The 26,676-nt window shown below is 39.7% G+C and overlaps 1 protein-coding gene across 1 annotated transcript in view; it reads right to left on the bottom strand.

Annotated features, from left to right (window-relative positions):
- LOC126198416 (probable E3 ubiquitin-protein ligase HERC1) overlaps positions 1-26,676 on the bottom strand; it is a 747,204-nt gene that overhangs the window by 134,869 nt on the left and 585,659 nt on the right. Inside the window, exons 54-57 of the mRNA XM_049934719.1 lie at positions 24,223-24,388; positions 14,900-15,094; positions 11,692-11,837; positions 1,322-1,643 (exon numbers count right to left, since the gene is read on the bottom strand). Coding sequence (XP_049790676.1) covers positions 1,322-1,643; positions 11,692-11,837; positions 14,900-15,094; positions 24,223-24,388 — 829 coding nt within the window. The remainder of the gene's footprint in view (positions 1-1,321; positions 1,644-11,691; positions 11,838-14,899; positions 15,095-24,222; positions 24,389-26,676) is intronic.

Below are 26,676 nucleotides of genomic sequence, written 5' to 3'. Positions count from 1 at the left end.
CACTGAAGCCCACATCTAAACCTCAGTCTACATAAAACCAACAAATAAGCTTGATACCTATGCTTTGACAGCTGCCACCCTTCCACATCAAATGTTCCCTTCCCTACAGTCTAGGCACCTCATGCAAACCTATAATCTCCACTACCTCATCCCTCAATTACTACACCAATAACTTTGCCCACAGTTCCTCTCTTACTACCACCTTGAAGATCTTATTCACAAACAAATTCCCCCTCCCCCCCCTCTCTTCATCCTCTTGAATGCAACAAATCATTATTCTACAAAAGCACACACTCACTCACTCACTCACTTGAGCCCACCACTGCTAAATGCTACAATATCACAGACAGGCAACTTGCAAAACTTAGCATGTTATTTATCGACAAACTTGTGTCCACTGCGTAGTGTTTTATTTAGGCACACCCACCATTAAACTGATTGTGCACATGAGTAGGCAGAGAAAAACTACATGCCTACAAAGCATTGAGTATCAAGTTGCTGAAGATGCTCAAGAGCATAACTGATGGACATGATTGCTTACTACACTGCATGACCTGTTTGTATCATCCCATCTACTACCAGTTTCTCTGATCTCTAGAAATGGAACTTGCACCCCAACACCCTGCTATACTTAATCTGTATTTTTTATTTAGTTGTCTCATTTATTTTCTTTCTTGTTTTTACTTTTGCACCTTCCATTCTCCTCCCTCTCCTTTTTCTTCTGCTGTCCTTGTTCTTAGCTGCACAACTAATTTCTCTTTCCAATAATCTGTGCTTAGTTCTCACTCCATCCTTACAGTCTTAGGGCGGGAATTGCACCTCCAAGATCCTACTTTCTTTGGCAACTCCCCTTGATCTTTGCCTACCCTCATCCTCACTACAGTTGGTACCCTCTCATCCTGGGGTCTGGTTGATCTGCTCTTCCTTCCTCAAGCTATACCTCTCTCCTCCCAGGGGAAGGAGCAAATAGTTCTAAAAGATGGGAAGACATCATCACTTTTACATTTTTATGTGGCTGTTGGCAGTACTAAATATTTTGCCTTCAGGTGAGTATTGACCATTAATTCTTTTTTACAACTGATTAGTTTGTGTATCACGTCTATAATTTATTGTAGTTCCTTAGTGATATAAAATAAATGTTTTGTACTTTCTTTAATTTGTTATATCCTCTGAAACCACATAAGCCTGCTTTTCCTTTGTTATTTTCCATCCTAAGTTTCAAAACAAAGTTTTCTGTTAAGTACAACAACAATAACCTGTTCTAAATAATACAGCTAGACCACAGTTAAGTATAAAATCCCTTGATATTTTAGATACTCACCAACAGTATTACTGTAGCATCCATCATTTGGTGCTATCGGTTTGTAACACAGAACACGATCTAGTCCAAGCATTAGGGCCAAGGCTGCTAAGCACTTGAGATGATCACTATGTAGCAACTGTTCACCACCCAGTACAGCTGGCTTTTCAGTACTGAACTGTGTTCTCAGAGCTTGTGGCAAAGCAGAAATAAGTGCACTCAGACAAGGTGTCATTGAACCTTGGAGTGCTCCTGCACCTTGGCGCAACAATGAACTGCGAGCAGCCGCTAATGCCCTGTCTTGCATAAAACGTGATGTCGTATATGCCGCAATATACACATCCTGCAAAGGAAAGGAATACATTATTTTGTTAATCAATAAAACATGATGTTTTAATGGTTCATAATGATGTAAAGCTCCAAACAGCAAAACCAATATGCAACACACTTTGTAAAGATGGAAACTCAGAAATCTCTTCTAAGGCATGAAAAACTAATGCACATTTTGTTTATGTTGGAAGTAGTACGATATAGTGAGCAACATATCTGAACAAAGAAATTGAGTTGAGTGGCAAATGCAGCACAGTGGTTAAATGCATTTTACATTAACTATGCCTTCATTTTCTCTTTTAAAGATATTTCTTTGATTATCTTGATTACCATATGGTCATACAGTTTGCACCTGTAACTAGAGTATTACAGGCCTGTTAAGAAAATCAAGCTGGCTGCTGACAATACTTATGATAATATTAGGCCATGCATCAGCAGATGTATTGTGACATTTTGTTAATCCAGAGTACCGTTTATTCAGTTAATTGCACAAAGTTACATATCAACAATGAAGAAACAATATTGCATGAATGACAAATTGTCAACTTTGCATTTCCAGTCAGTTGATATCCTTGACTCTGAGGGCATCTGCTCTTACCACAAGGATGCCAAATTTTTAATAATTTACAAAGAAAATGAGCCAAAATTATACCACAAATATGACACAGGGGAAAGATAGATGGAAATACTGTGTAACTGTAAAAGAATTAAATACCATGTAATTAGAATGTTTTGCATGTGGTAAACAGTACAGTGTAAATGCACATTGCTTACTACGTATCTCCCACGGTTTGGGAAGTGGTTCCTTGGTTGTAGTTTCAGTTCATGAAAATGGAGCCTTTTACAAGACCATCTTTTTACTGAGGAAGAAATTGTTTTAAGGCTAAGACTAGGGCATGAAAGCACAGATTCCTTTCTGAGAGTGGTTGACAATGGCAAGAAAATTGTTTTATTATTTATCTTGCATTAACGTCAATTCACTAACACTACAAAACTTAGTAGTACCACACTTGCTTAAGTGTGATGTAAACCGGAATACCACACTTGACTCATTCTGTGCTTTAGTCATTTCTGCTTTGGAAATAGGCAAGAATAGTAGGAACAGTGAAGCTACAATCACAGAAGAAGAATTAATTTCGTATATGGGTTTCTCAGTCACATTTTCTGGACTATCTAATGACACAGGTAGTTTTTCTCATGATTATTATTATTATCTTTTCTTTCTCAGACGTTAAGTCTGGTGAGGAATGGAGTGACGCGGACCTTTATCAAGCGTCACTTCCTTTTTGCTGTACGGTATATGTTATATTGCATTTAGGAACTTTCGGGTAATTGAACATGTATCAATAATTACGGATTTCTGTAATTGTATATATATGTTTGGATGTAGCTGTATTGCATTGATGTATTGGTGGATATTGTGTGGTATGACTCCTGTAGTTGATAGTATAATTGGTATGATGTCAACTTTATCCTGATGCCACATGTCTTTGACTTCCTCAGCCAGTTGGATGTATTTTTCAATTTTTTCTCCTGTTTTCTTTTGTATATTTGTTGTATTGGGTATGGATATTTCGATTAGTTGTGTTAATTTCTTCTTTTTATTGGTGAGTATGATGTCAGGTTTGTTATGTGGCGTTGTTTTATCTGTTATAATGGTTCTGTTCCAGTATAATTTGTATTCATCATTCTCCAGTACATTTTGTGGTGCATACTTGTATGTAGGAACGTGTTGTTTTATAAGTTTATGTTGTAAGGCAAGCTGTTGATGTATTATTTTTGCGACATTGTCATGTCTTCTGGGGTATTCTGTATTTGCTAGTATTGTACATCCGCTTGTGATGTGATCTACTGTTTCTATTTGTTGTTTACAAAGTCTGCATTTATCTGTTGTGGTATTGGGATCTTTAATAATATGCTTGCTGAAATATCTGGTGTTTATTGTTTGATCCTGTATTGCAATCATGAATCCTTCTGTCTCACTGTATATATTGCCTTTTCTTAGCCATGTGTTGGATGCGTCTTGATCGATGTGTGGCTGTGTTAGATGATATGGGTGCTTGCCATGAAGTGTTTTCTTTTTCCAATTTGCTTTCTTCGTATCTGTTGATGTTATGTGATCTAAAGGGTTGTAGAAGTGGTTATGAAATTGCAGTGGTGTAGCCGATGTATTTATATGAGTGATTGCCTTGTGTATTTTGCTAGTTTCTGCTCGTTCTAGAAAGAATTTTCTTAAATTGTCTACCTGTCCATAATGTAGGTTTTTTATGTCGATAAATCCCCTTCCTCCTTCCTTTCTGCTTAATGTGAATCTTTCTGTTGCTGAATGTATGTGATGTATTCTATATTTGTGGCATTGTGATCGTGTAAGTGTATTGAGTGCTTCTAGGTCTGTGTTACTCCATTTCACTACTCCAAATGAGTAGGTCAATATTGGTATGGCATAAGTATTTATAACTTTTGTCTTGTTTCTTGCTGTCAGTTCTGTTTTCAATATTTTTGTTAGTCTTTGTCTATATTTTTCTTTTAGTTCTTCTTTAATATTTGTATTATCTATTCCTATTTTTTGCCTGTATCCTAGATATTTATAGGCATCCGTTTTTTCCATCGCTTCTATGCAGTCGCTGTTATCCAATATGTAATCTTCTTGTTTAGTGTGTTTTCCCTTGACTATGCTATTTTTCTTACATTTGTCTGTTCCAAAAGCCATACTTATATCATTGCTGAATCCTTCTGTTATCTTTAGTAATTGGTTGAGTTGTTGATTGGTTGCTGCCAGTAGTTTTAGATCATCCATGTATAGCAAATGTGTGATTTTGTGTGGGTATGTTCCAGTAATATTGTATCCATAATTTGTATTGTTTAGCATGTTGGATAGTGGGTTCAGAGCAAGGCAGAACCAGAAAGGACTTAATGAGTCTCCTTGGTATATTCCACGCTTAATCTGTATTGGCTGTGATGTGATATTATTAGAGTTTGTTTGGATATTAAGTGTGGTTTTCCAGTTTTTCATAACTATGTTTAGGAACTGCATCAATTTAGGATCTACTTTGTATATTTCCAATATCTGTAGTAACCATGAGTGGGGTACACTATCAAAAGCTTTTTGGTAATCAATGTATGCGTAGTGTAGTGACCTTTGTTTAGTTTTAGCTTGATATGTCACCTCTGCATCTATTATCAGTTGCTCTTTACATCCTCGTGCTCCTTTGCAACAGCCTTTTTGTTCTTCATTTATAATTTTGTTCTGTGTTGTATGTGTCATTAATTTCTGTGTAATGACTGAAGTTAATATTTTGTAGATTGTTGGTAGGCATGTTATGGGGCGATATTTAGCTGGGTTTGCTGTGTCTGCTTGATCTTTAGGTTTCAGATAGGTTATTCCATGTGTAAGTGTATCAGGGAATGTGTATGGGTCTGCAATGTAACTGTTAAATAATTTAGTTAGATGTGAATGTGTTGAGGTGAACTTCTTTAGCCAGAAATTTGCTATTTTATCATTTCCAGGGGCTTTCCAATTGTGCGTAGAATTAATTGCTCGGGTGACTTCATGTTGCAAAATTATCACTTCAGGCATTTGTGGTATCATCTTGTATGAGTCTGTTTCTGCTTGTATCCACCGTGCATGCCTGTTATGTTGTACCGGGTTTGACCATATGTTGCTCCAGAAGTGTTCCATGTCTGTTATGTTTGGTGGATTGTCTATTTTAATGTGTGTGTTATCTATTGTCTGGTAAAATTTCTTTTGGTTTGTGTTGAATGTTTGGTTTTGTTTCCTTCTATTTTCACTTTTTTTTGTATCTTCTAAGTCGTTTGGCCAATGCTTGTAACTTCTGCTTCTTTTCATCTAATTGCTCCATTGCTTCTTGTTGTGAGATTTTACCTAACCTTTTTCGTTTTTTGTCTGATATTTCATTTCTTATAAATTGTGTTAGCTGTCCGACGTCTTTTCTCAGTTTTTCTATTCTGATCTGTAGCCTGTGTTGCCATGCTGGTTTTGTGGGTTTCTTCTGTGTGTTGGTTGGTTCTGATCTCTGCCTAGTGTGTATATTTAGTGTAGTGAGTGCTCCTACATAAACCAGTAGTTGTAACTCTTCCATTGTTGTATTTTCATTTATTTTGTTGTGTATGATTGTGTTGATAGTTGTTATTGTTGTTTCGACTTGTGGGTTATTTGGTGGTCTATGCAAGAATGGTCTAATGTCTGTATTTGTGTCTTTGTATTCTATATATGTCAGCTGAAATTTCTCTTCTATATCTAACATGTGTGTCACTTCGTGTTCTATTTGTGCTTGTTCTGGTGGCTGTCTTAAGATGTCGTTTTCCTCTGATTGTTTAATTGATGTGTGTTGTTCTTTGTTTGTTTGCTCTGGGATGTTTGAGTCCATTACTGTATTTTCTTCTTCTTCTTCTGATTGCACATTATTTTGTTCTAGTATTTGTTGTACTTGTTGTTTGATGTTTTCTAATTCTGACTGGGGTATCCTGTTATTTTTGATTATTACACGGATCTGATCAGCTAGTCGTTGTTCTGTTAAAAATTTTAATTCTGGGTATCTGGTAATAAATGTTGTGTGTACTTGTGATCTGTATCCAGTTGTGTTGGTTCCTAGGTTTGTTGCTTGGTAATAACAGAACATGAGGTGTCGATTAACTTCATCTGACCATCTCATCCTCTGTCTTTGTTTTCCTTTTAGGGTGGTTGCAGGAAGCATATCCTGCAAAACACCTCTATTTGGATTTAAATCATTTTCCAGTTGGCTAGCAGTGTCGTTACCATTGTGGGCGGGCATAGGGTTCAAGCGTCGTCCCCGACCATGACGGCGCTTGTCCGAGGCTTCTTTAGTTCTGTCCTGAACCAAGTAATCACACTAAAAGGGGGGTTAGCCCTATTAGTGGTTTGTTCTTTTCGTCGCCTTTTACGACTGGCAGAACATACCGGAGGCCTATTCTTTTCCCGGGCCTCCACGGGGGTTATTATTATTATTATTATTATTATCATTATCATTAATATTATTATTAAAATTACTGATACAGTCATTATTGTAAATACATGAATTTGAGCTTCAACTTTGATCTTCTGAAGTTGATTTACAAATATCTTTTACCCAGAAACCTCACCAATTGTATCCACAATTGCTCAAAATGATACATCAGTCACATTTGCCACTGGAGAAGATATTACCTCCTCACACCCTCAATTCACGTAGCTTACTGGAAGATGCCAGAAGCAAGCTTGATGAAAGTGGAGGCCAAGAATTTTATGGTTATTGAAGCACTGACAGGAAAAGGAAGACTGCAGGCTGCCCCAAAGATTGAAAGAAAAACCACAACAAACTTTTGAGAACGTTGGAACAGAGAATATTGCTTCTAAAATAGTTGAAGGGGCAAAATTACTCATAATACCCCAGGAGAGGAACAAAAATTAGGTATGAAATGTATTTTGAAGATATGTGAAAAACCCATTCAAAGAAAATGTCATAAATTTGCTGCTGGCAATAGACACACAATATTTAACACAATCTGGGGAAAGATGTCATGGGATCATCATGGGATTTCTGAGGCATCAAGGTATTGCCAATTTAGGGAAGAGTGGAGGGTAAAAATCATAGAGGGAGACCAAGAGATGAATACATTAAGCAAATTCAGAAGGATGCAGGTTGCAGTAGTTCTTCAGAGATGAAGAGGCTTGCACATGATAGAGCATCATGGAGAGCTGCATCAAACCAGTCTCTGGACTGAAGACCACAACCACAACCACAACAACAACAACAACAACAATTGTCATTAAGATGATTTTTGAAGAGAGGTAACCTTACCTTATTTTCCCACAAGGCAAACCAGTGCAATTTTGCTGTAGTTGCAAACTCAGAAACTTGAGTGAAGACATTTGGAAGCAGCACTCAAAATGAAAAGGCTACAAAAAGTTCTAGGTAAGAAAGACACCCAGCAGAAGCAGTGAAAATGGCTCTATTTTCATATGCAAGTGCAGTTTCTCATAAAATGAGATTGACTGTACATATATTTACTATTTATAATTTACAAATTTGTAATGCACTGTGTTACTGGTTCTATGAAATGCAAGAGGAATTGGTTGCATCAAGTTTTACCCCATGTATCATTGACACCCTGTCCAAATCAAATTAAGGAAAATTCTGTTCAATTCATTATTGCTACACATATCAAAACAGAAATGTGATATTATCTCATTAATATTAGTAGTTTACACAGGAGTACTGATTATGCACAAGTTTTTGGAGAAAGGTAATACTCCTCTGGAATGTAACTCAGTTCACAGTTCCACCAAGTGCACGCTTAAATGACATGGAGTTATGTTTCTAGCCAATAAGCACTGATATCTGAAGATGCAAGGAAAAAAGCCATGACCTTACAAAGTCCTTTACCTAGATTACTCATTTTCCACCAACTATGCAAAGAAAATTTGTGGATGTATCACTCAATTAGGCCTGGAAGAGCTGTAAAAAAAAATGTGCCTACAGTTACAGACCTCAGGGAAATATAGTACCATTCAAATCGTATTATTTAAACAAGTGCACTTCAAAGACTTAAGGCAAGAAATATCGAGATGTCCAAGAAAAATTCTTGGAAAAGTTTCATCCCCAAAACTATAAAAGAAAAGACTGAAAATAAAGAAATCCAAATAGGATCATTTACAAAAACTTAAAGCCATTCTTGCTAACGATTGTCATTGCTATTAAGACAACATTCCTTACGAATGAATGTCTGTTTCAGGAGTGACAATGTAATATACTTCTTTGATGCTGCTTGAACAATGTTTGGTAATTTTTTCTTGAAGAAATGAACAGACAGGATCAGAACAATGTGTGTGTGTGTGTGTGTGTGTGTGTGTGTGTGTGTGTGTGTGTGTGTGTGTGTGAAGTTTCCATCAAGTCTTTGAATAAAAAATAATTAGCATTTCCAAAACAATGTCGTTATTAACTTTTTCAGCACCAAAAACAATGTAAACAAGTCGAATAGGAGTTTGTGACATACAAACATCACATAAGCAACAAACCCAAAAAAATCAAAACAGTTCTGCATGTATACAGTAATAAAGCTTTCCAAAGAATAGTTTCTTTATTTCAATGTTTGCTTTGATCTGTAGTGCCACAATGATATTTTGGCATTCCTATGAAATGTACCAGGTATTCTAGACAGTTTTTTGTCTCTACTGTAAAATTTGTGTTTTTCCTTACGCAGTATTGTTTCTTCACTGATTTGTTTTGATTGCAGGTTTCAAGGAGTATCTTTCAAGATACCCCTGTGTTATTAGTTGATTAAATGGCTCTGAGCACTATGGGACTTAACATCTGAGGTCATCAGTCCCATATTTGATTAAAAGTAAGTACTAATTACAATCAGTGATGCTAAAATAATAACATAGTATTACACTCAAAGTTTAAAAAATAGTTGAGTGATTAAAACTGTAGTACGAGTGGAGGACAGCTTAATCAAGATGATTTGAGCTGAGATAATAACTTTGGAGAACCCACACTAATTGACCAAAACTAGTCTGAAATCTTATCACACATACTTTTGATGAGTAAACAATGACTTTAAAGGGATTTGTTACCAATCACAGGGAAAAAGTGCCCATTGTCTCATATATTTCTACATCTTTCCTGAACTAATCATCTCTATGATACATACACTCCTGGAAATTGAAATAAGAACACCGTGAATTCATTGTCCCAGGAAGGGGAACTTTATTGACACATTCCTGGGGTCAGATACATCACATGATCACACTGACAGAACCACAGGCACATAGACACAGGCAACAGAGCATGCACAATGTCGGCACTAGTACAGTGTATATCCACCTTTCGCAGCAATGCAGGCTGCTATTCTCCCATGGAGATGATCGTAGAGATGCTGGATGTAGTCCTGTGGAACGGCTTGCCATGCCATTTCCACCTGGCGCCTCAGTTGGACCAGCGTTCGTGCTGGACGTGCAGACCGCGTGAGACGACGCTTCATCCAGTCCCAAACATGCTCAATGGGGGACAGATCCGGAGATCTTGCTGGCCAGGGTAGTTGACTTACACCTTCTAGAGCACGTTGGGTGGCACGGGATACATGCGGACGTGCATTGTCCTGTTGGAACAGCAAGTTCCCTTGCCGGTCTAGGAATGGTAGAAGGATGGGTTCGATGACGGTTTGGATGTACCGTGCACTATTCAGTGTCCCCTCGACGATCACCAGTGGTGTACGGCCAGTGTAGGAGATCGCTCCCCACACCATGATGCCGGGTGTTGGCCCTGTGTGCCTCGGTCGTACGCAGTCCTGATTGTGGCGCTCACCTGCACGGCGCCAAACACGCATACGACCATCATTGGCACCAAGGCAGAAGCGACTCTCATCGCTGAAGACGACACGTCTCCATTCGTCCCTCCATTCACGCCTGTCACGACACCACTGGATGCGGGCTGCACGATGTTGGGGCGTGAGCGGAAGACGGCCTAACGGTGTGCGGGACCGTAGTCCAGCTTCATGGAGACGGTTGCGAATGGTCCTCGCCGATACCCCAGGAGCAACAGTGTCCCTAATTTGCTGGGAAGTGGCGGTGCGGTCCCGTACGGCACTGCGTAGGATCCTACGGTCTTGGCGTGCATCCGTGCGTCGCTGCGGTCCGGTCCCAGGTCGACGGGCACGTGCACCTTCCGCCGACCACTGGCGACAACATCGATGTACTGTGGAGACCTCACGCCCCACGTGTTGAGCAATTCGGCGGTACGTCCACCCGGCCTCCCGCATGCCCACTATACGCCCACGCTCAAAGTCCGTCAACTGCACATATGGTTCACGTCCACGCTGTCGCGGCATGCTACCAGTGTTAAAGACTGCGATGGAGCTCCGTATGCCACGGCAAACTGGCTGACACTGACGGCGGCGGTGCACAAATGCTGCGCAGCTAGCGCCATTCGACGGCCAACACCGCGGTTCCTGGTGTGTCCGCTGTGCCGTGCGTGTGATCATTGCTTGTACAGCCCTCTCGCAGTGTCCGGAGCAAGTATGGTGGGTCTGACACACCGGTGTCAATGTGTTCTTTTTTCCATTTCCAGGAGTGTATGTACAGCATTTATTTTGTCTGGTGAAACTGTGGTAAACATCAAACTATTGCGAAAGATGTATTACCTCTTGAGCGGGCTTGCTGATTTTCTTAATACAGGCTGGCGTGCAGTGTACTTTATACAAATGTAAAGGATAGTTGTCTTTATGATACCAAGGTAAACATGAGTGACTAAGATCACAGTTTTACCACAGTTTAATTAAACAATGATAAAGTAAACTTATATTGTAAGAACTAAATCACTGTTTAATTAATTTAAACTTTCATTGCATCACTCTGTTGCTGTGTTCAAGTGTCAGTGCACAGTGATGACCCACTCAGAGAATTAAGCAGTGCAGTGGTATCAGATCCCTGGAAAACACTTTTTCAGTTACTAATTATCTTGTAGCAACTGCCTCATTAGGAGGTTGTGCTGCTACCTTGGAATCTGGGCCATTTTCTTGCACAAATTGTACATGTTTCTCACCTGACTCAGTGTTTGTTTTATATTACTCCTGCTCACTTGGGTGTGTTACAACACAACTTATCACTGTGTTAGCTGGAGCAATAATAAAGGATTATATGTGGGCTCACAGTTGTAAAATAACAATGGAACAGTACAAAACAATGTTATTTGTGGCTGGCGCACTTTATTTATGGTTGGAGAACTTGAGGGTTGATGGCCCATTGCCTTATTGTGAGTACAGAAAATTACATATTTTTGAGGAGTAAATTTTCTTTTCTTTGAAGTTACAATTAATTGAAATGTCAACGCCAAATAATTCTTTTAACTGCTAACACCATGGTAAAGAAATAATACAGCTATTTACACAGTAACTTAATTGCAATAAATGCTTGCAGAAAATGCTCTTCATACAATAGAAAATCCAGGATGGAATGTGACTCAGTATCTCAGCTATATGGTAAATGTTTTTCGTATACAAGTATATAAAATACTTAGCAAATCAGTTTCGTAGGGTTACTGCACCTTACTCCTGCCATAGCAAACAGCCAGACCTGCATCTCCTAGCCAGCAAAGGCTACTAACTCCTCCAGCACCAGAAAATGTCTGTAAAACACTGCCATCCTGCAGTGACCAAATGTTCACTACACCTCTTGATCCTTTTGAGTTGCCTATGAGGAAAAATAAATAAATAAATACATTGATAAGAGCACCCTGAGCAATACATAATTGTAATTAAAATCAGTATGAGCTATATTTCTTGTACCTCTTCATGAATTCTTAGATTTGATATTGAGAGTAAAAAGAGGGCACTATGATTAACATGAAGAAATTCTCTCTCACTAAAAAGAACTAAGGAGCAGTGTATATATGTAGCAAGGTCTGCAAGAATAATAAAATGTTAGAATTATACAGTGTCAGAGCCATAAAGCAATGGCAACCAACAACAGACAGTTCTGATATACATATCATTCATTGAACAATATGTTACTTCCACAATATGACTGATCAAAGTGGCACAGTGGTTAGCTTACTGGGCTAGCATTTGGGAGGATGATGGTTCAAACCTGCATTCAACTATCCAGATTCCGGTTTTCCGTGATTTCCCTAAATCACTTCTGTCAAATGCCAGGATGGTTCCTTTGAAAGGACATGGCTGATTTCCCTCCCAATCCTTGACACAATCCGAGTTTATGCTCCATCTCTAATAACCTCAATCTTGATGAGACATTAAACCCAATCTTCCTTCCTTCCTTCCACAGTGTGGATGGTGGATACCCAATGTTGATCACAATACTTCCAGTTTTGAACTACAGAACTTTATAGGTAGATAATTGGGTTCCAGAAGAGATTGTAAATAATTTAAGATATGGACAGAAGAAAAAAATAGCAGAAAATTGGATATCATAAATGAGAAAGGAATATAATCTCAAAGATTGTCTGCATAATTCCAAGTCATTAAGAAGTATAGTAATAATGGGAGATCTATTATACACATTAATGAAACTTATGGGTACTTGTTATAAAACACTCATAATTTTTAAGTAGTGATAGGAAAAAAGACTTCTTGCACTGGTTTTTATTGGAAAATAATCTACTATTGTGAATGCCGGTGGTCTACATGGGTTGGCACAAAATTCATTGTTCATATTTAAGTTTGGGGTGAAATATTGACATTACAATTATAACAACATCAAAGTTAATCTATCATCTTACTTTCTTTTTTGGAATGTTGAAATAGTTAACTGAATTTCATGAAAATGCATTTTTGTTTCATAAAACTATGTAAAAAGCAGAACCGTACTCTCTTATAAATATCAACAAAGAAAGATTTGAAACATACAAAACTGATGATATCCATCCTATATACGAGTTCTTAGATCACCACCTTATTTAAACATACTTTATCTAATCTGTACCCCAGTGAAACAATATTTACAAAAGGAGAATGTTGCACTCACTTTGGTTCGGTGTACCTGAAATGTCAAGTAGGCTTCTTGTTACAGTCCCATTCACTAATTCAAAGAGGTCTGACCACTGATACAATGACAGAACAAATCATCATCAATGTACAGATCCACAGCACTAATGGCAGTGAGAGTAATTATATAGGCAGAAGCAATGTCTCACAAGCACCGTAAATGGCTATCAGCAACTGCACCATTTACAAGTAGGTCACAGTCTTGTGTTATACATGTGTGCCATTTGTCACCATAATATTTTTAAGATGCAAAGTAGCAGGGCACACACCCTTCCTCCTGCTTGTGGGCCTCCAAGTGTGATTGCTTTCCTCCCCTTACATGCAGCTGCAGCCTTAAGTTCAAGCTACACTTCAGGGACCATACCTCATGACAATCCTGTAAATGGTCAGCATACTGCCACACGTTCCACAAAGAAAGTATACTAAAATAGCAAAACCGACTTGTATCACTTTGCAGCAAATGATTATAATTATGATCCATGAAACAAGAAGTCGATTAAACTAAACTATGCTATTGGAACTACAATGCAAAATAGCCATCATTACATAACACTGTACTTTGGGCACTGGTCCTACTTTACCAAAAGGTACTAGATATAGTAGAGAGCAGCATCAATGGTGGTGGTCGGAGTACAGTGACTGTTGCAGCTCAGTGGCCTTATTGGTACTGGCACTGTCTGTCTGGAGATTTTTGACAGCGTGCTATTCTTGTCAATGTGTTACTTTTTCATTTTGTGAACAGAGTTGGAAGGTACAAATATCATAACATGCTTCGTGCTCCAACAATATCACAATGATCACTATTAGTATTATAATGTATTTTTTACTTCTGTTGTTGGGTCACTCAGTTTTCACTATTGTATTCTAGTTTCTCTCCACCTTACATTGTTACTTAGTTTATATTTATTTATAATTTTGCTTTTTGTATACCTTTGAACATTTTTTCTGAGAATTCCCTGAACTTTATTACTTTAAGTTCATCCAATAAATTTTACTTCCAATTTGGCTACATACATATTAAAAAGCTATGCCGTCATCTGTGATATTGCTGTTTTGTGTTTCAAACTCAACATGTTTGCTCTCAGCTTTCATATGTGCTCACTGCACATATGGGTGTTGGTAAGAACAACTATTATGATCTCTACACACAAAAAGAGGAAGGGCAAGCAGTCAAGTCTAAATAAATTATAGTTTACACTCTTAAAGATCACTAACCTAGGCTGACAAGATTTCAGAGAGAAACAACTGAGATACTTGTGTTTATACTTTATACTTAACTTCATTACTACACTTACTCCACTTCTTGTCAGTTATGATGATACTTTTTCTTTAGACACAGGACGAGTTAAACCAAATTCATTATATACTGTGAAAATATGCATTATATAACATTCTATTGCTAGAGAATTTGTTTTTCACAATCATTTAATTAAATGAGAAATATCATTGCACACATTTTGTTTTCAGACTAAAACCCAGCTTTCTCAGGATATTGGGACATTTATGTGAAAACCCAGACTGATCCAGCAATACCAGGACAATCACCTACACTAACCTAACTATCTTTAATGGTTCAACTTTCTCCCTCTCACTCTCACTCTCCCACACTTTGGCCCCCAACTCTCTCTCTCTCTCTCTCTCTCTCTCTCTCTCTCTCTCTCTCTCTCTCTCACACACACACACAGAATCGAGTGGTAGCTCTCAAGGGCCATCATAATACTTTTATTAGTTTCAATATCTGCTATAAATTACCAGTAGCGAGCAGCAGGCCATCTTTGTGTATGTTGAGGACAGTTACAGGATGGTACAGGTGTCCTTGTAGCTGGTGTACCAACTGTGGTTCTTCAGTATTACTTAGCTCACCTTCCTGAATGCTAGGAACTGTCCATACATTGACACTTCCATATGCTGTGCCCATGCAAAGTAAAAGTTTCTGCGGCCCCTTACCTGTGAAAATTCACATTATATAACATTCCACTCATTCTATATAATACTTAGCTGGCATAGGGACATAAATTTTGAAATGAACTTAAAATATATAAGTGTATGTACAGAAGAGCACATAACAAAGGAAAAATAGCTTTGGGACCAGGTGGGGAGAGGGTGGGGGGGATTAGACAGATAGATAGAGAGAGAGAAGAAACTGGTCCACATATACATGCACAATTTCATCTTTTTGATAAGTATTACTTGTTTGGAAGTGAAGCCACTGAACTAATAACTTTATCCATCGTAAGTAACATTCTTACATAATATGTCATTGTTTCACTTCCAAACACAAACCAAGTGTTTAAAATGAGTATTTGATTACCCAGCCCCAATTACCATTCTTATATTAATAAATCATTTACAGTAGTAGGCACATGAGGATTATCTAGAATGTAGATGCTCAAGCTAAATAAAAATGGAGAAAAAGTTCCTTTCCACAGTTAGTAGTACTATCATTTCCCTTATTGTCAATAAAACATTCCACAATCTGACAGATCTCAGATGTAGGCTCCTCTGTCAGAAATTTGGATACAAATAGCTCTGTGTTGATTTCAAATCTTGGCAAGTGATAAAATTTATTGTGATTCCTAGTCTTTGAATGAGAGTGGACATAGCTACTGAAATTCATGACTAGCTCTTGCCTGCTTACTATGAGTGTTATGATTAGGCAAAAGATGACAGGTAAATATAATCACTGACAAAATAAATAAAAAGAATGAAAAAATTGTCCACTGATGAGTTTCAAACATCACTGAGTTTCATAATTGGTGTTCGGAAGCTGTGCAGAGTGCCAAAAATCTGACTGAAGTTCATATTTATCATGGATTGTCAAGCACAAGGAGATTAATTTCAAGATAAAAGTGTGAAAAGAGAGCTCAGTATGCATATGAGAACTAGCATAAATCTCAAACACAACAAAAGTAATCTTCAAAACCTTCACCTCCCGAATTAAGAACTGGAAGAGGAAAGGAAGGTAGTAAGAAACAAAAGTTATTAAAGGTGGAGCAGAAGTGCATCTGTAGAAGGGTAAGTGAAGGAAGTAGCTGTTCTTGGGCCAATGTTATGGCATTTACATCTACATCTACATCCATATTCCGCAAGCCACCTGATGGTGTGTGGCGGAGGGTACCTTGAGTACCTCTATCGGTTCTCCCTTCTATTCCAGTCTTGTATTGTTCACGGAAAGAAGGATTGTCGGTATGCCTCTGTGTGGGCTCTAATCTCTCTGATTTTATCCTCATGGTCTCTTCGCGAGATATACGTAGGAGGGAGCAATATACTGTTTGACTCCTTGGTGAAGGTATGTTCTTGAAACTTCAACAAAAGCCCATACCGAGCTACTGAGCATCTCTCCTGCAGAGTCTTCCACTGGAGTTTATCTATCATTTCCGTAACGCTTTTGCGATTACTAAATGATCCTGTAACGAAGCACGCTGCTCTTCGTTGGATCTTCTCTATCTCTTCTATCAACCCTATCTGGTACGGATCCCACATTGCTGAGCAGTATTCAAGCAGTGGGCGAACAAGCATACTGTAACCTACTTCCTTTGTTTTCAGATTGCATTTCCTTAGGATTCTTCCAATGAATCTCAGTCTGGCATCTGCTTTACCGACGATCAACTTTATATGATCATTCCTTTTTAAATCACTCCTAATGCGTACTCCCAGATAATTTATGGAATTAACTGCTTCCATTTGCTGACCTGCTATATTGTAGCTAAATGATAAGGGATCTTTCTTTCTATGTATTCGCAGCACATTACACTTGTCTACATTGAGATTCAATTGCCATTCTCTGCAGCATGTGTCAATTCGCTGCAGATCCTCCTGCATTTCAGTACAATTTTCCATTGTTACAACCTCTCGATATACCACAGCATCATCTGCAAAAAGCCTCAGTGAACTTCCGATGTCATCCACAAGGTCATCTATGTAGATTGTGAATAGCAACGGTCCGACGACACTCCCCTGCAGCACACCTGAAATCACTCTTACTTTGGAAGACTTATCTCCACTGAGAATGACATGCTCCGTTCTGTTATCTAGGAACTCTTTAATCCAATCACACAATTGGTCTGATAGTCCATATGCTCTTACTTTTTTCATTAAACAACTGTGGGGAACTGTATCGAATGCCTTGAGGAAGTCAAGAAACACGGCATCTACCTGGGAACCCGTGTCTATGGCCCTCTGAGTCTCGTGGACGAATAGCGCGAGCTGGGTTTCACACGATCATCTTTTTTGAAACCCATGCTGATTCCTACAGAGTAGATTTCTAGTCTCCAGAAAAGTAATTATACTCGAACATAATACGTGTTCCAAAATTCTACAACTGATCGACATTAGAGATATAGGTCTATAGTTCTGCACATCTGTTCGACGTCCCTTCTTGAAAATGGGGATGACCTGTGTCCTTTTCCAATCCTTTGGTACGCTACGCTCTTCTAGAGACCTACGGCACACTGCTGCAAGAAGGGGGGCAAGTTCCTTCGCATACTCTGTGTAAAATCGAACTGGTATCCCATCAGATCCAGCGGCCTTTCCTCCTGCATTGATTTAGGGGAAATTAAATCAGAATGGCATGGCAGTGATTTTAAGCTGATTCCTTCCTTAATGAAAGTCCAAGGTCAGCAATGGAACAGTATAACAACACAACAAGTATTTGTTTTGAGTACACAGTCTTTACATTTAGGAGTTACCAAAATGACACAGAGCTATAACAAACATGCATGAAACATTATCATGAAGCAAATGAATGAATGATGATTGGTGTTTAACATTCAGTTGTCCAGAGGCAGGACGTGCATTCACCGAAGATAATGTTGTTGTTGTTGTTGATGATGATGATGATGTCTTCAGTCCAAAGACTGGTTCGATGCAGCTTTCCATATAATCTAGCCTGTGCAAGCTTCTCTGTTTCTGCATAACTACCGCAAACAAAATCCACTTTAACCTGCTTACTATAGTCAAGCCTTGGTCTCCTCTTGCAATTTCTACCTCCCACTCCTTTATACCAAATTGACCCTTTGTGGCTTCAGAATATGTCCTATTAACCAATATCCCTTCATTTAGTCAAGCTGTGCCATAACCTTCTCTTCCCCATTTCTTTCTGTACATCAACATTAGTTATCAGATTCACTAACCTAATCTTCAGCATACTCAAATAGTACAACATTTCAAAAGCCTTTATTCCCTTCGTGTCTGAACAGTTTATCATCCATGTTTCACAATTTCTTTCTTTCTTCTTCAAAAATGCTTTTCTTTCTACTGCCAGGATGCACGCATCCTTTCTACTTTGGCCATAGTTCATTATTTTGCTGTCTAAATAACAAAACTCATCTACTATTTTTAGAGTCTCATTTCTTAATCTAATTCTCTCTGTATTGCCTTATTTCATTCGACTACATTCCATTACCCTTGCTTTACTTTCAATGATGTTCACCTTGTGACATGTTTTCAAGTACTATCAATCCAATTAAACTGCTCTTCTAAGTCCTTTGCTATCTCTGAAAATATTACAATCTCTTTGGCAAACCTCAAAGTTTTAATTTCTTCTCCCTAATTCCTTTACTCACAGGAGAAATTGAATAACATTGGGGATAGGCAACATTAATGTCTCACTGCCTTCTCAACTGCTACTTCCCTTTCATGTTATTATAAATGGAGTCTCCTTTCTATGCACACTGTGGATAACCTTTTGCTCTCCATATTTTATTCCTGCCAACTCAAAAATTTCGAAGAGTGTATTGCAGTCAACATTGTCAAAGTTCCACTGTTCTGGCCTCAGGCAGGCCAATTGGGACTGTCAGAGTGCCATGTCCTTCTCATACAATGCTGTAATTCAAGTAGCTCCTCAGTTGGCATCATGGAGCTGAGTGGATCCAGTTCCAGTCCTCCCACCAAGGAAAAATCCATGGTAGTACTGGAAACTGAACTCATGTCCTCTGAATGGCAGTCAGCCATGCTGAAAAATCAGCTATGGATGCATACACAATATTGAAAAAAGCTTTCTCTAAATCAACTAGTGTTACAAATGTATGTATGCCTTACTGCAACTTATCTTCTAAGAATACTCTTAGGGTACATGTTGCTCCATATATTTCTACATTTCCATGGAAATCAAACTGATCTAGCCTTCTATAAATATTTCACATCAGTGTTTTGGAAACTATGAATTAAATTCTTGGTCCAATAACATTCACACATGTGAGCACCTGACTTCTTATTACAGCCTTCTTGAAGTATAAGAGCATTTGACCTGTCTCATATACCTCTTACACCAGGTGGAATAATCTTGTCATGACTGGTCCACCCAAGGATCTCAATAACTCTGAAGGAATTTTCAGTATTCTCTAAAATTCTGTGACAGTATCATATCTCCAATCTCACCTTCCTGTACTTCCTGTTCCCTTCCCATAATATTTCTACAAGTGTGATTCCCTTGTACAGCTCCTCTATAAATTCCTTCCCTGTTTCAGCCTTCCCTCCTTTGAAACTTCCTGGCAGATTAAAACTGTGTGCCCGACCGAGACTCGAACTCGGGACCTTTGCCTTTCGTGGGCAAGTGCTCTACCACTGAGCTACCGAAGCACGACTCACGACCGGTACTCACAGCTTTACTTCTGCCAGTACCTCGTCTCCTACCTTCCAAACTTTACAGAAGCTCTCCTGCGAACCTTGCAGAACTAGCACTCCTGAAAGAAAGGATATTGCGGAGACACGGCTTAGCCACAGCCTGGGGGATGTTTCCAGAATGAGATTTTCACTCTGCAGCGGAGTGTGCGCTGATATGAAACTTCCTGGCAGATTAAAACTGTGTGCCCGACCGAGACTCGAACTCGGGACCTTTGCCTTTCGCGGGCAAGTGCTCTACCACTGAGCTACCGAAGCACGACTCACGACCGGTACTCACAGCTTTACTTCTGCCAGTACCTCGTCTCCTACCTTCCAAACTTTACAGAAGCTCTCCTGCGAACCTTGCAGAACTAGCACTCCTGAAAGAAAGGATATTGCGGAGACACGGCTTAGCCACAGCCTGGGGGATGTTTCCAGAATGAGATTTTCACTCTGCAGCGGAGTGTGCGCTGATATGAAACTTCCTGGCAGATTAAAACTGTGTGCCCGACCGAGACTCGAACTCGGGACCTTTGCCTTTCGCGGGCAAGTGCTCTACCACTGAGCTACCGAAGCACGACTCACGACCGGTACTCACAGCTTTACTTCTGCCAGTACCTCGTCTCCTACCTTCCAAACTTTACAGAAGCTCTCCTGCGAACCTTGCAGAACTAGCACTCCTGAAAGAAAGGATATTATCTGCCAGGAAGTTTCATATCAGCGCACACTCCGCTGCAGAGTGAAAATCTCATTCTGGAAACATCCCCCAGGCTGTGGCTAAGCCGTGTCTCCGCAATATCCTTTCTTTCAGGAGTGCTAGTTCTGCAAGGTTCGCAGGAGAGCTTCTGTAAAGTTTGGAAGGTAGGAGACGAGGTACTGGCAGAAGTAAAGCTGTGAGTACCGGTCGTGAGTCGTGCTTCGGTAGCTCAGTGGTAGAGCACTTGCCCGCGAAAGGCAAAGGTCCTGAGTTCGAGTCTCGGTCGGGCACACAGTTTTAATCTGCCAGGAAGTTTCATATCAGCGCACACTCCGCTGCAGAGTGAAAATCTCATTCTGGAAACATCCCCCAGGCTGTGGCTAAGCCGTGTCTCCGCAATATCCTTTCTTTCAGGAGTGCTAGTTCTGCAAGGTTCGCAGGAGAGCTTCTGTAAAGTTTGGAAGGTAGGAGACGAGGTACTGGCAGAAGTAAAGCTGTGAGTACCGGTCGTGAGTCGTGCTTCGGTAGCTCAGTGGTAGAGCACTTGCCCGCGAAAGGCAAAGGTCCCGAGTTCGAGTCTCGGTCGGGCACACAGTTTTAATCTGCCAGGAAGTTTCATATCAGCGCACACTCCGCTGCAGAGTGAAAATCTCATTCTGGAAACATCCCCCAGGCAGTGGCTAAGCCGTGTCTCCGCAATATCCTTTCTTTCAGGAGTGCTAGTTCTGCAAGGTTCGCAGGAGAGCTTCTGTAAAGTTTGGAAGGTAGGAGACGAGGTACTGGCAGAAGTAAAGCTGTGAGTACCGGTCGTGAGTCGTGCTTCGGTAGCTCAGTGGTAGAGCACTTGCCCGCGAAAGGCAAAGGTCCCGAGTTCGAGTCTCGGTCGGGCACACAGTTTTAATCTGCCAGGAAGTTTCATATCAGCGCACACTCCGCTGCAGAGTGAAAATCTCATTCTGGAAACTTCCCTCCTTTGCTTAGTACTGGCTTGCTACATAAGTTCTTAACTTGCACATAGGTGTTTCTTTTTCTTGAAGGGAGGTATCTATCTTTCCCTAGTCATGCATACTTCTTGATATTTCCATTTATCCTCTAACCATTCCTGCTTTGCCATTTTGCAGTTTATGTCAATCTCTTTCCTTTTTGCTGCTGCATTTTTATATTTCCTCATTTTATCAATTAATTTCAATATCTCGTGTTACCCAAGGATTTCTACTGAATCTAATCTCTTTGTGTATGTGGTCCTCTGCTGCCTTCAGGGTTTTATCTATTGAAGTTATCCAATTGTCTACTACAGAATTCCTTTCTCATGTTCCAGCTGAGCATTACCTAATGCTCTCTCTGAAACTTTCAATGACTTCTGTCCCCCCCCCCCCCCCCTCCCCCCAATATATCAATATCACAGCTCCTTAATTTCCTATCGTTCTGCAACTTCTTCAATTTTAATCCACAGTTCACAGCCAATCTGGTTTCTACATCTCTATCTTACTTCTATTATGTAATCTAAATAAAACCTGACAGATTACTGAAACCTTCTCATATCTTCATGCCTTTTCTATAAATACAACAATATATGATTAAATAGTGCTCCATGCAAAATTTTAACACACAATTTTCCCTTCTAGTCCTTTCTCCCAAGTCTAGATCTCCTACTATATTTCCTTCTCTTCCTTTTCCTACTACTGAATGCCAATTTCCATAAAAGTAAAATCTTTGTCTAAAGTAATCGCAGCATTTGCCTTAATTCATTTAGGAGAACCACAGAAAATGTAAATCTGAATGGCTCAATGGGAATTTGAACTCTAGCCCTCCTTAACGTAGGACTGAGGTTTACACGTGGCACCACCTCACATAGTCTGTCACGGTGAATTTATTGACTGCATACATGTCTATTTTGAACAAGTGGATACTGTCACAGGAGATTTGTTAATTGTACAACAATCTACATCTACATATATACTCCGCAAGCCAACAAATGGTACATGGCGGAGGGCACCTCGTACCACTACTAGCCATTTCCTTTCCTATTCCACTTGTAAATGGAGCAATGGAAAAACAACTGTCAGTCTGCCTCCATATGAGCTCTAAATTTCTTTTATCTTATCTCTGTGGTCCTTATGCAAAATGTACATTTGTGGCAGTCGAAGTGTTCTGCCATCAGCTTCAGATGCCGGTTCTCTAAATTTCCTCAAAAATTTTACATGAAAACAGGTTTGTCTTCCCTCCAGGGATTCCTGTTAGACTTCATGAAGCATCTCTGTAATACTTGTGTTGATCAAACTTACTTGTAACAAAACTAGCAGCACACCTCTGATTTCCTGTGATGTCCTCCTTTAACTCTACCTGATGAGTTGCAAACACTCAAGCAGTAATCAAGAATGGGTCACACTAGTGTTCTATACACAGTGTTCTTCCCAGATGAGCTGCAGTTTTCTAAAATTCTCCCAATAAAATAAGTTGAGAATTTGCCCTTCCCACTAACAATCTCATGTTCTCCTTCTATTTCATATTGCTATGCAATGTTACACCTAAGTATATAATAGATATGACTACATCAAGCAGCACATTACTAATGCCAAATTCAAACATTATAGGATTGTTTTTTAACTCATCGGCAATAACTTACATTTTTCTAGATTTAGAGCAAGCTGCTATTCATCACACCAATTAGCTATTTTGTTTAGGTCATATTGTATTCTCCTACAGTCACTCAATGACAACATATCTGAAACATCACAGTGTCATCCGCAAACAGCCACAGATTGCAGCTCACCCTCTTCATCAAATCATTTATTTATATAGGGAATAAGAGTGGTCCTACCACACCTTCCTGGAGCACTCCTGGCAATACCCTTGTCTCTGATGAACACCCACCATTGAAGACAATGTACTGGGTTCTATTACTTAAGAAGTAATCATATATCTGCGAAACTAATCCGTATGCTTGGACTTTCATTAACAATCTTCAGTAGGCACCATGCGAAACACTTTCCCGAAATCTAGGAATATGGAATCTGCCTGTTGCCCTTCCTCCTTTGTTTGGAAGATGGCAAATGCGCTAGCTGGGTTTCACAATAGTGATTCTTTCTAAATCTGTACTGATTTACAAGGAGAAGCTTGAAATTTTTTGCATTCAAACTTAGAATATGTGCAAGAATTCCACAGCAAACCAATGTTGAGGATATTGGTCTGTAATTTTGCAGGTCCGTTCCTTCATCCTTTTATATGTATGAGTCACCTGCACCTTCTTCCAGTCCCCTGTGACTTTGCACTGGGCAAGAGATTTGCATTATCTACTAACACACTGAATGTCAATATTATGAAAAGGATAGTTGCTACTCAGCATATACCAGAGATGCTGAATCACAAATATAGGCACAACAAAAACATTTCCAAACAAGCTTTCTGATAAACAGGCCTTTATCAGAACACACTGTGTGTGGGTGTGTGTGTAATTCTGATGAAAGCCTGTTTGGCCAAAAGCTTTGTTTGACAGTGTTTTTGTTGTGCCTATTTGTGGCTCAGCATCTCCATTATATGGAAAGTAGCAATTACCTTTTCATAATGTAAGCAACACACTGTATTTGGCACAATGGAACTTTAATAGTCGTTCAAGTCTGAGAAAACTGGAATAACATTGATGATTCTGTGCAAAGTTAGCTAAAGACATATTCTAAACATACATTAATTAGATTTGAAAAACTGTGTTTAAGAAGTAATTCCTTTAATTTTTATTTATACTTCCTGCATACTATATGCAATAGGAATCACTCACCTACGTATGGAGACCACACAAGCGCAACTGGTTCATAGGCTGGATTTAATATGTAAATGCAGCTCCAACACCCATCAATAATTCTCCACAGTCTACAAACTTGATCAGTACCACAGCTAGCAAGAAAGTTGCCAGTAGGGTCCCACTTTATGCTGGATATACAACCCTGGAATCAGAGTCCTGAGTTAAATGCTATACATTTTTCTATTAAGATATTTTTTAAATTATGGAATTGAAATCAAAACAACCGAATCAATTTCTACAAAATGAAATACACCCTGGGAAAGAATAAAAGAGAAATGACAGTGACACTTATTAAATGAATGTTCTGTGGTGAGATTAGCTCTCAAAGAACTAAATGTGCTGAATATCAACATCTGGTGGCATAGTTTTTCTGTGGGGTGGCTCTGTCATGAGAAAACAGAAGCAAACAAATGTTTTTGCTGTAGTTACTGGCTGCCTTTGTTAGAATTACCACTTGTAGTATGTGGTGACATGTGTACACAATGACGAGCCAAAATTTTATAATTACTACCCATTACAAGACTGAATGCTGCCCGGTGGCATTGCAGACTTATGAGACTTAAGGAAAGGATAAGGGCAGAGCAGATATGGATCTGGAATCATTCTAGCTATGATATGGGCCACAAATGAGGAAATCCTCTGCCTTAAACAACTTTGACAAGGAAATACTTTTGGAGTGCTTTTGTTGTATAATTATTAAATGTCTCACACATTTTTACACCGTAGATTTTCACTATTTTTAGTATGGGTAAGGACTGTGAATATTGTGAGCTTAGTTGGTCATCGTTCACTCACAGCTCCAGGTGGTGCTGGTTTCCATCATACAGCTTCACGCTGTTGTCAATAGCAATTACTATGGGGTGCCATGTGTGGGGATCCAAGAGACATCTAGCACGTCCCACGAGTTTCCTGATCAGTCCACTACTGTGGTCAGCCAGGTTACTGCCTGCATTGAAGATGACCCCTCATCCATGGCTGAGTGGGGGCTTGCTTCGAGGTGTGGCAGACAGCTAAAGACATTCTGTCGGACTGATTGAATGGACTATCCAGTTTATCTGAGAACCAGGTTTCAGACACTGTCTGTGACTGAGAAATATCCTGAGCCAGATGCATGCACTTGCCCTGTTTCAGAGGAAACTGTGCAGGGCCTGGGCTTTCACACAGGGTGAGATTATTGGTAGCTGGGAGCTCTGATGTTAGGCATGTGATGGAGCTCCTTTCACATATGGCTACCAAGGAAGGGAAGAAGTCCAGTGTGCATAATGGAGGGGGAGGGTTATCCTAGATGCAGAATGAGTCCTTCCAGATGCCATTAAGAGCACTGTGTGCAGTCAACTTGAGGTGATAGCTCATTCTGGAACTAATGATAGGTGCCATTTTGGATCAGAAATTTTCTCTGGTTTGCAGCAGCCACCTGAAGCGAATTAGACAGCCAGTCTTGCTTGCAGTATGAAGGTAGAGCTAATCATTTGCAGTGTCATTGACAGAACTGGCTGTGAACCTTGTGCTGTTGCAAGCTGGCATCAGCACTCCAGGCGGCAAAGAGGTTGTGAGAAAATCGATAATAGACACCAGAGCAAGCAAGCCTATGAGGAGAGAGGCCAAAGACAGACTCGCAAAGAATGTGCTGCCAACACCCTTTTCACCAGTGGCATTTAGACTGCCACCAGGGACCGGAGTCCCAGTCTGTCACCGAGCCCAGTCTGTTCCAATCTGTCATCGAGTGAGTCAATGAGTCGAGTCATCACTCGCAGCCCAGTGGGAGTTGCAGTCGTTGTTAAATCAGCCCCTAACTCAGACTAACGTTCTGGCAATTTAATGACACGGGAGAGGAATGGCTCGAATACCTGACACAGTTCCAAGCACACTATGAAGTTCATTGAGTACAAAGTACTGTAAAACTAAAATACTTTCTTTCGATTGTGGGATCGGTTAATACAAAATTCAGGTTAATAAAAAACTATTCCCAACTGCATCTTGTGATGAACTCAGCTATGATGAGGTATCGCTGCATTAACCAAGTACTATGACCAGCAAGTTCAAGCAGCTGCAGCCAGATATCAGTGCTTGCAGAAAAAGCCGGAACCGACATACCGTCATGGTACACAGAATTAATGGGCATGACTGGGAAGTGTAAATTTATGTGTAGTTGTGGCAACTTTTACACTGAGTTAATGATTAGAGATGCAATAACATTCATTGTCCTCAATAGTAGAATATGAGAACAGATTCTAAAGTACTCTGATCCATCACTTCCCCAAGTATTGCAAACCTTAGAGTAACACGATTCGGGTGCCACAGTGACCAATAAGTTTGACCAGGCTGATTTGTTGGGTCAAGTCACCCCTTGCTCGGGACCACCCCAAGCATCCACAACGAGTGCGTACATAGCCGCACAGACAGCCACATAGACATGTAAACAGACCTGCA

Source organism: Schistocerca nitens, chromosome 8 (assembly GCF_023898315.1).
Source record: "Schistocerca nitens isolate TAMUIC-IGC-003100 chromosome 8, iqSchNite1.1, whole genome shotgun sequence".
Classification (NCBI taxonomy): domain Eukaryota; kingdom Metazoa; phylum Arthropoda; class Insecta; order Orthoptera; family Acrididae; genus Schistocerca; species Schistocerca nitens.
The sequence above is the reverse complement of the archived record's forward strand: the minus strand, read 5'-3'. Positions and strand labels throughout refer to the sequence as shown.